Source organism: Chiloscyllium plagiosum, unplaced genomic scaffold (assembly GCF_037043375.1).
Source record: "Chiloscyllium plagiosum isolate Xiang-an unplaced genomic scaffold, Cpla_swu_hap1 HiC_scaffold_1, whole genome shotgun sequence".
Classification (NCBI taxonomy): Eukaryota; Metazoa; Chordata; class Chondrichthyes; order Orectolobiformes; family Hemiscylliidae; genus Chiloscyllium; species Chiloscyllium plagiosum.
In genome coordinates this window covers 77,333,751-77,351,410 of record NW_028270139.1, presented here as the reverse complement: position 1 = coordinate 77,351,410, position 17,660 = coordinate 77,333,751, and the positions used below count along the sequence as shown (strand labels likewise).

The 17,660-nt window shown below is 38.8% G+C and overlaps 1 protein-coding gene across 9 annotated transcripts in view; it reads right to left on the bottom strand.

Moving 5' to 3' along the window:
- Nucleotides 1–17,660, bottom strand: part of exoc1 (exocyst complex component 1) — a 65,401-nt gene that overhangs the window by 24,997 nt on the left and 22,744 nt on the right. For 5 of the 9 annotated variants that reach the window (XM_087988246.1, XM_087988214.1, XM_087988235.1 and 2 more), the window contains 4 exons: nt 15,949–16,058; nt 12,319–12,372; nt 4,010–4,159; nt 1,461–1,566 (listed from right to left, as the gene is read on the bottom strand). In XM_087988246.1, the coding sequence (XP_087844372.1) occupies nt 1,461–1,566; nt 4,010–4,159; nt 12,319–12,372; nt 15,949–16,058 (420 nt within the window). The remainder of the gene's footprint in view (nt 1–1,460; nt 1,567–4,009; nt 4,160–12,318; nt 12,373–15,948; nt 16,059–17,660) is intronic. The other 4 variants (XM_087988243.1, XM_087988262.1, XM_087988255.1 and 1 more) reach the window with 1 other exon arrangement.

Genomic DNA, 17,660 nt, shown 5'->3' with positions numbered 1-17,660 from the left:
AGCTCAAACGCTTTAATCCTGGCAATATCCTTGTAAATATTTTCTGAACGCCATTTTTAAAAAAACATTTTCCCAAATGGATTTGAAACATACAAATTATTACGTCTAATTGACAGCCAATCAACTAGGAGTCCTTCCACTGAAACTCCAAATAACCTAAATAACCTTGAACCTCAATTATAAATACATTTTTATCAATTTCACTCAAATAGAACTAGAAAACCAGTCAGTTTCAAACTACTCAAATTAGTGCACTATGTCTTGTTCTGCCAAAAACCTGCTCTATTGTTCAGAAAAATCTAAGTAGCATTTGATGTCAAAAGTTGCTATCAAACTTAATATAGCCAAATTAGAGATTACCGATTTCAGCTAAATGAAGCAGAAATTTGAAAAATTTGATGCAGAAGTTGACACAAAATTATTTAAATCATGATCAAGGATAGTGCTCATGCCATTGAATTCAGTTAAAGAATAAAAATATAATTCTGATAATGAAACAACAGTAATCATTTAGCAGTGGCAAAGTTATAATATAATTACATGTAGATTAATTGTGCAATTGCTTCAAACTGAATTAAGTTATTTCCTAAACAGAGTTTCAAAAACTGGAAATGATTAAAAAGAAAATTCAAATTCAAAGTTGTATTAACTCAAACGTCATGAAATTGTAATACATCACATTTTCAAGTTGCACATTTATTCAATTGATGTTGCATAGAAAATATGCCAACACAGCAATTAAATAATATTAGGAAATAAGCAAATTATGGCTTGCTTTAACATCAAGTTATACAAAGTTAAAAATCACAACACCAGGTTATAGTCCAACAGGTTTAATTGGAAGCACTAGCTTTCGGAGCGCTGCTCCTTCATCAGGTGGTTGTGATGAAAGTTCTGAAAGTTACTGAGACAACCACCTGATGAAGGAGCAGCGCTCTGAAAGCTAGTGCTTCCAAATAAACCAGGTGTTGTATGATTTTTAACTTTGTCCATCCCAGTCCAACACTGGCTCCTCCACATCAAGTTAGAGAAAACCCTTCAAATTTCAGTCTGATAATGCATTTTATCACGATAATTCTATTGAATGCAAATAATCTTCTAAAAAGTCAAAAATTAAGATTAGGATCACACTCCATTTGACAAATTTAACATCAAAACTCATTATTTGACGGTACAGATGAATTTGAAAAATTATTACTGCTATATTCATGTTGGATCAAGATGTCATCTTTCAGCTAATCCAACATGAATCTGAAATGCTAACCAAAAACAGAAGCAAATTACCCCTCATGAGGAAGTAATGAAATCACACTATGTAACTTGTAGAGGAAAATGCCAATTTTACCAGGATACCAGTGTCTGCAAATATCTTTGCGTTAATAATGATCAGAAGTGAGGTAAGGCTTAGAAAGGATCTAAGTAAGTAGGATGGACCCCAGCTAATGTATGTTTAGACTTACCAAACTTTTTTCCTTCCTTTGATGTGCCAGTCATCTTGATCTTTGCAACCTCAAAGAATTCCTTGATTTCTCTTTCATATAACCTGGATATATAATCTACATAGTTCTGCACAGAAAAAAGGCAAGGTATTCATATTTTTAATATAATCAATTATACTGCGCATTGTGTATTACACACATATATACATAGTTGTTTCAATCCATTAAAGATCATGTGACTAGTGAGTTCATAATGGTAAACAGTTGCGAGACTTTAAGAGTCAAAAATCAATCTGTAAAATCCAGTTTCAGCTTGGTTGTTCAAGAGTATATGCTATCTTTCTGCACAAATAAACTCCACTATGTCAAGAGAAATAAAGAGAAAGTTGTCAAGTTTTAAAACTCCAAGTCAAAGAAATGCAATTAATTGACTGAGGACATGCAGATCTGCAATAATGAACACTGCCCATCACACCAGTTCCAAAAACAGGAGTCACACTGGACTCGAAACATGAACTCTGTTTCTCTCTCCAGAGATACTTCCAAACCTACTGAGTTTCTCCAGCACTTTCCATTCATATTGCTATTCACTGCTGCTGACTTGCTAGGGTACAAAATTGTGGATTACCTGAAGCTGATGTGGGAATAATTCCATTTGCCAATCTCAATCAAGGTTAATCACAAATGTTCATCAAGCTAGTAAGCTAGTCAATCATCAATCAGTGCCCTGGAGATTTGCAGACCTATCTCTTTCAATAAGTAGATTTTGAGATCTAACACAGATGGTTGGTTCATCACAAATTACATTGAATATATTACCTTACAGATATTGCAACCCCAAAAAGACTGCACTTACCTCCCTTACTGCCCCTTTCTCTCCCACCACTGCTCCTGCTTAAAGCATAGTCAAGATGTTCCATATATATATGACAACCACCTGGCATGTTAGACCAATAAGATTGACTGGATCACAAAGTAGTTGAAAACAAACTAAAACTCTGTGCCATCATCCCCATCCTTGCTGACCTACACTGGTTCCTGGTTTCCTAACCACAACTTCAAAATTTTTATTTTTGTTTTCAAATTTGTCCATGGCCTCACCTCTTCCTTTCTGTAATCTCCTCCTGCCCTATAACCCTCAGAACTGTGTGTTCCCACATCGAACTTTACAGCGCAATACAAGCCCTTCACAGCCTCGATGTTGTGCCGACCTGTGAAACCAATCTGAAGCCCATCTGATCTACATTATTCTTTTGTCATTTAAATCAACATGCTCATAGACTGCCTTCTCTGGGGTTCTTGTGGCCCAGCAATAATGCTCCACCTCTGAATCAGGAGGCCGGTTCAAGTCCCACCTCTCCAGACTTGTGAAATAACATCTCTCAACACGTTCAATAGAAATATCTACAAAGATTCCCCCCCCCCCCCCAAGTCCTCTAAATTAAATGTACAATGTAAACACAATCATATAATTCTCAGTTAATTACAGCCCAATTATTCACTACTACCCAATAATATAAATTCCAATCAAAGTTGTTACCAGCTTTAGGACAAAAGGCATAATAGAATTGGGATCTGCACCAGGCTGTATCTTTTACTAATTGCCTGATCAAGACTGCTGCTGCAGTACAATGGCATTTATTACCAAGATCACACTCAGCCATCACCCTCTACTCCTCGGTACATTTCTCGGAGTAGCTCACCTTGCTCAAACCTTCTCAATTTTTATTCAAAAATAATAATCACTCTCTACCACTCTCAACCACATCTGGGAAGACTGGTAATGCCAGAACTCCAGATGTTACAGACATGGGTTCAAACGGTAATGATGAAACTAGAATTCAATAAAAGAATCTGGAATAAAAATGTAATATATTGGCAGCCATGTAAACATTGTCAATTGTTATTAAATAAAATCTAGTTCACCAACATCTTTTAGGCAAGGAAATTTGGCATCCTAACCTGGTTTTGCCTACAAACAGATCTGCAGCAATGTGGCTGACTCTTCTTTGCCCTCCGGGTAATAAGGAGCAGATAATAACCAACACTCACACCTCATTAATGAAATAATTATTTGATGATTTCAACCTCCATCTCAACTTTAGTTTTTTCCCTCCTCAATTCACTTCCCACTCATTCTCTAAAATCTCTCTCCGTGCAAACTGTTTAACCCATGCCATCTCAGTACTCTTGCTGGATCATCTCTGATCACTTCCTTGTAATATCTACCACCCGCATCCTCCTCCTTTTCCCAACCTCCTTTGGGATCTGCATCTGAACAAGACTATCCCTTAATGCACTTACAACTGCACTTCAAAATTGCAATCATTAGCCTTTGTTTGCTGACAAAAACAAAGAAGCATTAAAGTGTGATCAACTGGCACACATTTTGCACCCCACTGGTAAGTTTGTCATTCAAAAATAACTGAAACAAAAATTATATTATTTTGACATTTACTCAGATAGCCAAGATATGAAGACCACTAAATGAGTATTTTTTTCCCCCAAAGTTAAAACAGAATTAAAATAGATGGTAAAGATCTATGATTCAGTGCAAGCCATTTATTTACCTTATTCAATCCTTCATATTTCTCATGATCAGTATTCTTTAACCATTCCATGAGCTTTGCATATCTAAGTAGATCTCGATGGAAAGGAAGATGTTTAGGGAGAGACAGCTCAACTGAGTGCTGAGCCAATGTGGAGCTTTGATCGTGGCCCTAAAAATATAAACAACATAAATAATCCACTGTTACATTAAAGACTGGCAAAAACCTAATCAATTTATAATTTTTGCATTGATCAGATATGAACTCGGTACCTTTCTATTGCGCTACATGCCAATCTTCTGAACTACTGGGAAAGTTATGAATAAATTAAACAAAACTAACAAAAACAAACAAACCAGTATACTGATAGCATTATCATTCTGAAAGCTGCACCTGGCTCGTCACATTTTAAAAGTCATGCTGTTTGTTTTCAAGTTAATCCTCACCATAAGAGTAACAGAGGGAAGTAATCTTCCCCCTACTCAAAATACTGAACTACCTGCTTCCTACAACTGGATTCCAGACCCCCTTGCTGATTGTAAACTTTGATTTATATTGATATTCATTTCTTCTGTCAGTACAATACTTGATAGTTTTAAAAACTTTATTTTGAATACAATTCAAGGTCCAACAATTATTAAGAATGAATGATTAATTCTGTAACAATCATAATGACAATTCTATGATTTTACTCTTGATATTGGATTTTGATTGATGAAGACAAAGAAGCCAACCCGAGTAAATTAAAAAAAGATTTATACTGACATACAATCTGAAATATACAAGTTACAATAACCATTAGTTACAGTGTGTTCTGAATAAACTAAAATCAAAAACAAATTAATTACTACTGAAAATGTTAATATACTATTGTTGTAGGGAAAAAACATGTTTTTCCTCTAACATTTATTTGATGATAAATGCATCATTAAGTAAATAATATCTTTTGCTAGTTGCAGTTTATAGTATTAAAATATTTTTAATCGCTTTATCATTATTGGCAATTCACATCACGTCTACTTGGTTTTGTGATAATATTATTCTCTCCTGGAAACACAATTCTAGAGTTTTTGAGTAAATAATTTCAAGCTGACATTGTCATATTCCTTCATTCTTGCATTGTAAACTTGCGGGTTTTGTTATTTGCTTGAAACATTCAAACCACTGCCATCTGCTTATCCAGGTAAACATAAGAAATCCTTCCACATTAATCCAAAATGGAATAGAGTGTTTTCAGGATTTCTTCCTCAATCAACACCAAAAATAATCAATGATTTAATTCCTGACTGTAGATCTTGTAGTTTCCTACATAATAGCAGCAACTATAATTCAAAATAATTAATTTGTCGTAAAGTATTTTGAGGCATGACAAACAAATAAAAGGCACAACTTAAATGTATGTATACCGCAAAAACTACGGCCACTGAAAACCTTAAATAAAAACAGAAAATGAAGTAAAGTTAACAGATCTGGCAGCATCGTGGAAGAAGATTCTAATACCCAGGCCACAAGCGGTGATGGGGACTCAGGGTGGACTAGTGGCAGGAATGCCCGCGATAACACTGTGACCTTTTCTACAGGTTCACCAGCCTGATTTCTACCTGCAGATAGCACATCAAACTCAGTACACTAACTGTGGCTTTGGTGCTCCAGAGCTGCTGCCAAACTTGAATATTTCCAGTATTTTTGGTTTTGATTGAAGTGTCAGTTCATACTTCCCTTGATTTAATAATCTCAATTACCATGAACAGATAGAAAATTACAATGTTTGTGTCCTGCTAGCAATTTTCAGGTTGTTAAAACAGTGCGTGTAGCAGAAGTATTCTTTACTTTGTTTTGCATCTTGCATTCTAGTACATCGTCTGCACTATCTGTGCAGACATTTTGAAATTCATGCAGTTACTTAGAAAATAATTCTCTCCCCAATTTAAAATGTCAAAAGTTTTTAACTGTATCCTGAAGTTGCTGTCTATTTCCTTGAACACAACTCTGATTTCAACTAATGCTGATTTCTTTGACCTTGCATGAAGTAGTAAAGGCGCTCTTTCTTTTTGAAAAAAAACTCATGTTTCCATGGTCAATACCTGAAAACTGTTTCTCCTGTTACAGATAAACTCACATGCAAAAACATCCTGTTTGGGAATCCTTGTTTCAGGTTATCTAACCAAAATCAACATTGGAGCAACTAATTTACTAGTTACATCCTAGTTTCTGTTACAGCTGTTTTCTAAAACAGACCTAAAGTATAAGGAAAACTGCTGTATTCAGTAACTTGTGCAAGCCAGCCAAAGCAACAGCCACCTGTATGCAATGTTGGAATTTATCAAAAGATAAAATACTTCTTTATCCCCCCCAAAAAAGAAAAGTAATTTAGCAGGCAGGATAATGCAAATAAGACACTAGTCATCAGTTACATTCCATGCATATTTTTTGTAGTACAAATCTGAATTGCTAATGAAAATTTAATAGTTGTTAGTTGTTTCTTACTGTTTCACTGAATAAATTGAACAGAAAATTCCAGATAAATTCCAGTCAATTTGTTAACCAGCCTTATTGGACTAAAGTGTTCTATTTGACAGTAACAATAATAAATTACATTTAAAGGAGATCTGTACACCATTTCTTTGAAACTGTTAGATTGAGGCAAACCAGAAGAAACCATTTCGTTTACATCTCCTTTGATCAGTAAGACACAGGAGTGTGATGAATACAAAAAGAGCAACGGGTTTTTCACAGCAATTTTCATTAATGATATGCAAGTGAAATTCTGCACAAATATCTGCCTGTTTGGGAGAGAAATACCAATAAATAAGACAATAGTGCTGAGAGAATGAGGGAAATAATGCTAAATTATTTTAACATACAGTATCTAAACCAAGATATTGATCGCTATTTCTGTTTGATCGAGGGACTTGGGTAGAGCAAAGCAGAAGAATTGTTGAAATAGCCTTTTTGCCAAAATTGTGCACCCTGCACTCATCAGGATTTCTGCAAGAAAACGAATACAAAGGGGAAAAATTTGTTTTTAGTAAATCAACTTGTTAAGAGATGCAATGACACACCTCTGGAGCAGGTGCATTATGAAACCAGGCCTCCTGGCTCAGAGGTAGGAGCACTACCACTACACCACCATACTTGCATGGAAAGAAAGCACTGATCTGTTGGCAAGTAGACTTTGGTAGAGGTGTTGCCATTACACCTGCTTCAACATAATGAAAAAGGCATCAGCCATTTGCTGGTTGATTCCTCGGGGCAATAAAATGGCAGTTATCTATCCAACAATTGAAATTCCTTGCCTGAATAGGTTGTTGATTACTACAGCATGAAGTTAAAAAGTGACTCAAAGCTCTCTGTAAGAAAGAGATTTTTTTAAAGCTGCAGGTTAAGGAGCATGGTCAGTATGAGGGAGAATTCATCTTAAGTAAATTTGGGAATCTGATTTAACACCAATGCAAGACAGAGTGTATTTTCTGGGAATTTGGTTCAACTTTGGTACAGAAGGAAAAAAAGAGGTGATTTAAGTAAGCTTTGCTGCAAAATAAAACATTTGGTTCGAATATCAAGGGAAGCTACCCTTACTTGATCTGGCCAACATGTGACTCCAGATCCACAACAATGTGGTTGTCTCTTAACTTCCCTCTGAGCAATTAGGGATGAGCAGTAAATGCTGGCCTAACCAGTAACAACCACTTGCAGTGAATGAATTAAAAAAAATCAAGTGTCAACAATGGGTGGAAATAAATACAATAGCAATAAGTAGAGACACACCTAGGGACCTTAATAAGGCCAATACATTCTCTGGACCTGAAAAGTTGCATCCTGGAATACTCGAGGAAGTAGCTACACAGATAATAGATGCATTGGTAATAATTTTCCAAAAATCCTTAGATTCTGGAAAAGTCACAAATGATTGGAAAACTACCAATACAATATCTTAATCAAAAAGGGTGACTACAAGCAGATAATTACAGACAAGTTAGGTTAACATCAATCACGAGAAAAATATTTGTGTTTACTATAAAGGATGTAACAGCAGAGCATTTAGATATACTTATAATCAAGCAGGGAGCATGGCTTCATAAAAGGGACATCATGCTTTACAAGTATATTAGAATTATTGAGGTATCAAACAGATAAAGGAATGTAAAATATTTGGATGGAAAATAGTGATATATTTGAATTTCCAGAAGGTTTTCAGTAGGGTACTGTTCATAAAGATACTTAATAAAAGTCCATAAAAACAAGAGCAAACTTCCCTCTAATTTCTTTTCCTTCTGCATGCTCCTTCTCCATAGCACTGGTTTCAGGGAGTCATGCAGCAGCATGGCAGTGTGTGCAGAGCTATCCATTGGTTACGTGGCCATGCAGTTTAGAGGACATTTTTGTCAGGGTACTATTATCACGCAGAACTGGTTAACTAATACAAGGCAAAGACAGGATGGAAGAGGTGGATTTTCAGGATGATAAACTATAGCTAAAAGGAGTGCCACAGGGATCAGTGCTAGGCCATAGCAATTTACTACATTAATTAATGAACTGGATGTTGGAAGTAAATATACCATCCACAAGTTTGTAGATAACCTAAAAATAGGTGGAAAAGCAAGTGGTAAAGATGGTACAAATAGTCTGCAGAGGCAAATGGACATATTATACAAGTAAGCAAAAACTTATCAGATGGAATACAGCATGGAGAATTCTGAGAAATGGCAGGAAGCACTGGCAGGAAATGGCAGGAAAAGCCGAACATTAGAATGCTGCAGCACAGAGGACCATGGTATCGTGCGTACAAATTCAGCACATAATAGGGAAGACAAATGGAACGTTGGCCTTTATTGTGAAAGGAATGGAATATCAAAGTACGGAAAAGTCTTGCTAAACTATACAATGCACTGGTCAGCTTGCACCTAGAATATGGTGAATGGTTTTAGTCCCCTTATCTAAGGAAAGAAACAGGCATTGTAAGCAGTCCAGAGAAGGTTCACTGGATTAGTCCCAGGCATGGAGGGAGTATTTTATGAGGAGAGGTTTAGTAGGTTGGATCTGTATGCATTGGAATTTGGAAGAATGAAACACCTTATTGAAACATATGAGGTTCTTAGACAGTTTGACAGGGTACACGTTGAGAAGTTATTTCTCTACATTATAGTGTCCAGGACGAGAGAGCTTAACCTCAGAGGAAGGGATCACCCATTTAAGACAGAGGGGAACAGAAAGTTATTCTGCAAATAATGTATTCACAAGCTGTATACTGTCAAAGAATTGTTTGTAAAGATAGAAGTGTTTACATTGGCATGGGAGGTCAGTGAATAGAGGATACAGAAATAATATAATTGGCCAAAGATCTAATGGTGATTTGAGGAGAAATTTATTTACTCAGTGAGTTACTACAACCAACAGCGTGAAAAAGAAACTATTCAAAGAAGACTACATTGTAATTTTCAACTGGGACTGTTATATACATTTTTAAAAGAAAATGCTGCAATGCTATGGCTAAGAGCAGTCTTATTTTCGAATTTTATCACTGCTCAGTGTACAGACCTCCATTATAATAAAAAGTTGTTCAATTGACCATTACAAAGGAGCTAAGATTTTACAGTGAAACTTCATCAGGGTGTTTAAAAATATTTGAAACAGTCAAAAGCAATATTAACATGTTCCACTATGGTTTAATTTAATTTAGAAAAATTAAAACAAACAAAAGAACAAAATATCAGAATACAAACCTTACAAAGGAAAGTGGAAGTAAAACACGGATCCATGGCGACTTAGGAATATTACCACTAGTTGCTAGGCAAGCATCAGCCATTATGAAAGTTGAAAAATGTGGTGCTGGAAAAACAGCAGGCCAGGCAGCATCCGAGGAGCAGGAGAATCGACGTTTCGGGCATAAGCCCTTCTTCAGGAATGAGGCTGGTGTGCCAAGCGCGCTGAGATAAAAGGTGGGGGGGGGGAATTTGGGGGAGGGGCGCTGGGAATACGATAGGTGGAAGGAGGTGAGGGTGAGGGTGATAGGCCGGAGACGGGGTGGGGGCAGAGAGGTCGGGAAGAAGATTGCAGGTCAAGAGGGCGGTGCTGAATCCGAGGGTTGGGACTGAGATAAGGTGGGGGGGAGGGGAAATGAGGAAGCTGGAGAAATCTACATTCATCCCGTGTGGTTGGAGGGTTCTTAGATGGAAGATGAGGCGCTCTTCCTCCAGGCATCGTGTGGCCAGGGTCTGGCGATGGAGGAGGCTAAGGACCTGCATGTCATTGGCGGAGTGGGAGGGTGAGTTAAAGTGTTCAGCCACGGGGTGGTTGGGTTGGTTGGTGTGGGTGTCCCAGAGGTGTTCCCTGAAACGTTCCGCAAGTAGGCGGCCTGTCTCCCCAATGTAGAGGAGACCACATCGGGTGAAGCGGATACAGTAAATGATGTGTGTGGAGGTGCAGGTGAATTTGGGACGGATATAGAAGGATCCATTGGGGCCTTGGAGGGAGGTGAGGGGGGAGGTGTGGGCGCAAGTTTTGCACTTCCTGCGGTTGCAGGGAAAGGTGCCGGGAGTGGAGGTTGGGTTGGTGGGGGGTGTGGACCTGACGAGGGAGTCGCGGAGGGAGTGGCCTCTTCTGAATGCTGATAGGGGTGGAGAGGGAAATATAGCCCTGGTGGTGGGGTCTGTCACGAGGTGGCGGAAATGATGGAGGATGATACGATGTATCTGGATGTTGGTGGGGTGGTAGGTGAGCACCAGTGGGGTTCTGTCCTGGTGGTGATTGGAGGGGCGGGGTTCAAGGGCGGAGGTGTGGGAAGTGGAGGAGATGCGGTGGAGAGCGTCATCGACCACATCGGAGGGGAAATTGCGGTCTTTGAAGAAGGAGGCCATTTGAGTTGTTCGGTAGTGGAATTGGGTGAGGTTGGGGTTGGAGCAGACGGAATGGAGGGCTGCGTGTTGTGAGGGTGAGAGGTTGGAGTGGGTGAGAGGGGTGGACAGTTTGAGGCGGTCAATGTCGCGGCGGCAGTTCCACTACCGAACAACTCAAATGGCCTCCTTCTTCAAAGACCGCAATTTCCCCTCCGATGTGGTCGACGATGCTCTCCTCCGCATCTCCTCCACTTCCCGCACCTCCGCCCTTGAACCCCGCCCCTCCAATTGCCACCAAGACAAAACCCCACTGGTCCTCACCTTCCACCCCACCAACCTCCTTATACATCGTATCATCCTCCATCATTTCCGCCACCTCCAGACAGACCCCACCACCAGGGATATATTTCCCTCTCCCCCCCCCTATCAGCATTCAGGAGAGACCACTCCCTCCGCGACTCCCTCGTCAGGTCCACACCCCCCACCAACCCAACCTCCACTCCCGGCACCTTCCCCTGCAACCACAAGAAGTGCAAAACTTGTGCCCACACCTCCCCCCTCACCTCCCTCCAAGGCCCCAATGGATCCTTCTATATCCGTCGCAAATTCATCTGCACCTCCACACATATCATTTACTGTATCCGCTGCATGCACTCCTCTACATTGGGGAGACAGGTCGCCTACTTGCGGAACGTTTCAGGGGACACCTCTGGGACACCTGCACCAACCAACTCAACCACCCCGTGGCTGAACACTTTAGCTCCCCCTCCCACTCCGCCAATGACATGCAGGTCCTTGGCCTCCTCCATCGCCAGACCCTGGCCAGACGACGCCTGGAGGAAGAGCGCCTCATCTTCCACCTAGGAACCCTCCAACCACACGGGATGAATGTAGATTTCTCCAGCTTCCTCACTTCCCCTCCCCCCACCTTATCTCAGTCCCAATCCTCAGATTCAGTACCGCCCTCTTGACCTGCAATCCTCTTCCTGACCTCTCTGTCCCCACCCCCTCTCTAGCCTATCACCCTCACCCTTACCTCCTTCCACCTATCGTATTCCCAGCGCCCCTCCCCCCTTATCTTTTATCTCAGCCCGCTTGGCACACCAGCCTCATTCTTGAAGAAGGGCTTATGCCCGAAACGTCGATTCTCCTGCTCCTCGGATGCTGCCTGGCCTGCTGTGTTTTTCCAGCACCACATTTTTCAACTCTGGTACTCCAGCATTCTGCAGTCCTCACTTTCTCCTCATCAGCCATTATGAAGCCTTACAAATAATAAACACTTAGTGTTGAGAACTAAGTGATATAACAAGTTTTACTTTGTTTAGTGAGAGGTTAATGGTCTGCAGTTCTAAACTGCAAATATTTACATTTTTGTTGAAGTGAAAACTACTGAAAGCGAAAGTTAAAAACACTGTATTTAGTACTCAAAAGAAAGATTTAAAAGCTTGACAAGCAGCAACAGCTGAAATCGTTCACCATGCTCAGTGTACTCACAGAAACTGAGTGGTAGGAAGCTCTGCGATAGTGCAAGGTGAGAGTCTGAGTAAACTAATTTAAAACAAGAAACATGAAATGAAAGTGCGATGGAGAAAATGAGAATCAATATAAAAATTTACCACCACTAACATACTGACAATGGTAATTTATGGGAGCTGATTGGAAAACAGATCTATCTTCCAACAATTATCAAGTTACAACAAAAGCAAGGTTAAGTTCTTCGAAGTTCTGAATTTCAGACAGTAACTTGCTAAAGACAGCCCTGTACAATTGATAAATTGCCATAAACCAAGAGACTATTTATAATGCAATTCAAACTTGTTGAATGTATGCATATGCTATATACGCATACTGAATTGTGTGTAACACTTCATTTTCTTAAAGCTTCTTTTCATATTTAGTTTCATATTGTCCATTGCTATCCAAATACCTGCGGTTTACCAGTATGATAGAAAAGCGACGCTGAAACACTGACTTACCTGGAAGTAAACGCAGGAAACAGGCTTATTCTTTGTAGTCTTTTACTCCTCTTATACTCCAATATTATATTATCTGACCTAACAGTTAATTGTGATGAAGCAGATATAATTCTGCATTCACAGTTTGGGCAAAGTACATTTAAAAAGATAACATTGGTATGTAAAATTGCTTAGTTGTAATCTACACTCTGTCTTTCAAGAACAGATACTAAATCACTTATTATTAAGTGACTGATTTTTCCCAGTTGTCCTTACAATAAATCTTGTACTGATAAAATAGGACTTCTATCCAAGCAAAATAGAGTAGATAGGTTATGCTTGAAGAGGGGTGGTGAACCTTTTTACACTGGAAGGCCACATTGTATTTAACCAAGAACCAAGATCTTCTGGGGCTGCATGCTGAGAATTTAACGTATGCAACAAAATGTCATATTTTTGTCAAAATATTTACCAATTTTAATTAAATGAGATTATGAGAACTTTAAATAAAATAAAATTTCAGCAGACACATTGATTTGCTTGGCAAAATTGACAACAGAACTAATACTTAGTGAAAAACATAAACTCATTACATGGTTTGTTGTCTATGATTGCAAGATAGAAATCGGATATTTGGTTCCAACATAGTTGACCGCAGCTTTAATTGGTCATCCAGGTGAATATCCGTCATCTGACATCTCAAGCACATTGTAATTTGTGTCACATATGAACATGTTGATTCACAACAGCAGGTTGTGCAAAAACAAGACAGCATTCGACGAGCATGTTGACATAGACATGGGTATTCAACTGCATTTTTCCATATTTCAATGTGATCCTTCTTAGCTTCAAATAGAGATTTCAGAATATTATCTTCTGAGAGCTCAATCAATTCTATCCACAAGTCATCAGACGCTTTGCAGGCCTCAACCAGGTGTTAAAAAACTAGAGTTGAATAGTGTGGTGCTGGAAAAGCAGAGATAGTCAGGCAGCATCTGAGAAGCAGGAGAATCGATGTTTCGAGCATAAAGCCTTCATCGGGAATCTTTCCCGTGGTTGAAAAGCTACTTTCAGTGTGAAATTATGTTTCTCAAAATCTGCAAATATTTCATTGTATTCTTCAGTCAGGGAGTCTGGAACAGCTGTGTATTCTTTGACGCTGCACTTCCCTAATGATTTGCCTGTATCCTGTTCATTAATTACCTTTGACAATTCAGGAAAGCGTTCAGCTGAAAGTTCTGATCGGGTAAGGAGAGTTTTGAAAAAGGTCAGATTTTTCCGAAAAGACTGGACTTTTAGCCACATATCATAAATAGATTTAGTGTTACATTGCAATAAATATTTAGATCATTTTGCTTTGACACTATACCACACAAAAATGCAACATTTCTGCAGAAATCCTCTTTTGACAAATCACATGGTTAATTCACTTCCTCAAAGTCTTACGGTTTGTTTTTGCAAAGATAAACATTTTACAAGTATCTGTCCTTGTGACAACCAGCTCACTTTAGAATGATATGGCAGATCCACACTGAAGCATGCTGCAAAATTGGCAATGCCATGATGCATTTGCTCGAATGTATTTTACAACATCTATAACTTTATTAATGTGTCACTTCAAATGGTAGATTTGGCATAGAGATTCTGTTGATGCAAAAGACAATGAAAGGAAATCAAAGTATCTGGAATTGACGATTCTTCCTGTAGTAACACAACAATTCTTCACATTTTCCTCTCATAGAAGGTGCAGTGTCTGTGCATACACTTGTTAAATTACATAAATTCAGTTTCGCTTCACAGCAATTTTCTATGAAGATAGCAAAGGTGTCAATTCCACATAGTAAGAGTATCCAAAGCTAAGAACTCCTCGTGGCAATGAAACTCCACAGTTATAACACAAGTAAAAAATAACACTTACGCTGAGTTAGTAATGTCAGTGGATTCAAGGCAATCGAACAATAAATGTCTTCACTTTGGCATATTGTATGACGTTGTTCTGTTACATTGAGGCTATCTCGTGTTGCCGATCAGTTATGGCCCTTCTTGAAAAAGGTAGTAGTTTGTACGTGTTAACGTTATCTGAATCTGAGTATCTTATAACTTCAGCAATACATTCTTCTATGATTTCCACATCGCTAAATGGTTTACGTCTTCTTCCATGTATGCTACCATATAAGTTATTTCAGTAATATCAGTCCCTTGTCCTGATCTCGTTTTAAATATTGCTGCTGCTGTTGCTTTCGATCTTTCACTTTCTTGAGTGCAGACTTTCAGGGACCTCCTTCCAGTTTGTGGTCCTTATGAACTGCACAATGCTAATATGCCCTTGTATTTCTTCACTGTTGCAATTATGGCATCACAGAGCAAATACATCATTTTATCTTTCACAGCAACTACGTAATACTGCAATTCCCATTCTTCATTGAATACTCTGTTCGCTTCCTTTAATGTTCTTGGTTTTTGACATGACTGGGTTACCAGTAAAAATTTTAAAAATGGTACACAGATTTAAAAAGGTGTATTTAGTATTTGCAGATAAAAAGGCAGAAGGCCACAACTAGTCCCCAAAAGGCCACATGTGGTCTTAAGGCTGCAGGTTCCCCACCCCTGTGCTAGAATATTGATGCTTACGACATGAATGAAAAACCATCCAGCTATTGATAACATCATCCTTGAAGGGAAGCCTGGAATTTGTCCATTTGTACAATTATCTAGAACAGATCACATAAGAAAACTAAAGGAGAAATTCAATGAAAACCTGGGAGATGTAAAAATTTTAAATAAAGGATCATCTTTGCTAAGCATCAGTTGTTCCAAATAAGCAAAGATCAGATTTTTTTTTATGATTTGGAGCTGCCGGTGTTGGACTGGGGTGGACAAAGTTAAAAATCACAACATCAGGTTATAATCCAACAGGTTTATTTGGAAGCACTAGCTTTCAGAGCGCCACTCCTTCATCAGGTGGTTGTGGAAGTTAAGATCATGCTCACAGAATTTATAGCCAAAGGAGTCCTGTGTCATGGAGATGTGATACAATAAACAATCAGATTAAAACTTCCGTGGCAACAAATTTAGGTTGGAAATATCTTTCCCCAAAAAAACACATTAAAGGATATATAATTAGAGTCAGAAAATGAAACATGCTTCAATAGAAAAGTATTTGACTTACCTGCTGGACAAAAACATTATTAAGATGGTTGGCAAGTCTCCTGGCAAATTGTTCCCGAAGATCTTTGAACTGCTGCTGCTGCTGCTTCACTGCTTGAAGCTCATCATGTCCTGGTATAGATAAACATTAAATTAAGATAAATATTTGAAGAAAAACTTTACTATGATCCCCACTTATAAATGGGTTTTTGCCTAAATACAGTTTTGTTGAAACACAGAAAATTGGTAACACTGAAAATTTGCCACTCTTTTTAAGGTACTCCTTCCCAAAACCACAAGATTTGCCTTTTAAAGGTGCCATATATTAAGTCACATATTTTTTGTTTCAGCTTTCACCCTTTATTCACAGATTAAAACAAGCTGTATTCAGAATCACAACTTCACCCTAGATCAATACAAATGTTGCATGACTTGTACTTAATTGTTAATTCTCTAATGACAAGTCACATATTGTTAATGCTTGTCTTTTGTTTTAAGTAACTGAAGTACTTCACAGAACATGTCGATTGTTGAATTTCTGAAACGATGAAAAAGCTATTTGCTTAAAACAACTTGTTTGGTTAAAAAAAATTATGAACTCCTCAGTAAATCTTGATAAGAACAGGACAACTTATCATCGCTGAATGGCATTACCATCACTGAATCCGCGAATTCAGTGAATCAACATCCAAGGAGTTACCATCGACCAGAAATCCACCATACAATTACTCAAGTGCAGGTCAGAGCTATGAATACAGCTGCAACTAATTCACCTTCTGATTGCCCAAAGCCTATTCACCATTTACAAAGTACAACTCCGGAGAATGATGGAATACAGAAGGCGGCAATGGCCCAGTGGTATTGTCACAAGACAATTAATCCAGAGACCCATGCAACATTCTGGGGATCCGGGTTCAAATCCTTCTACGGCAAATGGTGGAATTTGAATTCAACGAAAATCTGGCATTACAAGTCTAATGATAATTATGAAACAGTTATCGATTGTTGGAAAAGCACACCTGGTTCACTAACATCCTTTAAAGAAGTATACTTTCGTCCTTACCTAGTCTGGCCTATATATGATTCCAAGCCCATAGCAATGTGCCCTCTGGGCAATTAGGGATGGGCAATAAATGCTGGTCTAGCCAGTGACGTCCTTATTCTGCGAACAATTTTAAAAACTCCCTACTTAACTTGATGAATGCAACTCGGCACTATCAAGGATGATAGTGCCTGACTTGCACAACATCCACTTCCTCCAACACCAATGCTCAGTAGCAGCTGTGTGAACAATCTACAAGATGCACTGCAGAAATTCACTTCAGATCTTAGACAGCATCTTTGAAACTCATGGCCACTTCTATCTAGAAGAAAAAGGGGAGGAGACACATGGGACTATCACCATCTGCAAGTTTCCCTCCAAGCCACTTACCGTCCTAACTTGGAAATATTTTGCCATTCCTTCATTGTTGCTGGGTCAAAATTCTGGATTCCCTCCCTAACAGTACTGTGAATCTATCTAGGTTTAAGGTGGCAGCTCACCACCACCTTCTCAAGTGCAACTGTGGAAGGACAATAAATGCTAGCCAGCCAGCAACACCCAGGTCCCACAAGTGGGTTAAAGAAAAAAACCGATGCTGTGGAAATAATGGAACGCATATGCCTAATAGGAAAATACAGAACAATAAAGATCTTCACAAAGTAACAAAACATAAGAAAAAAAATATTGTTCGA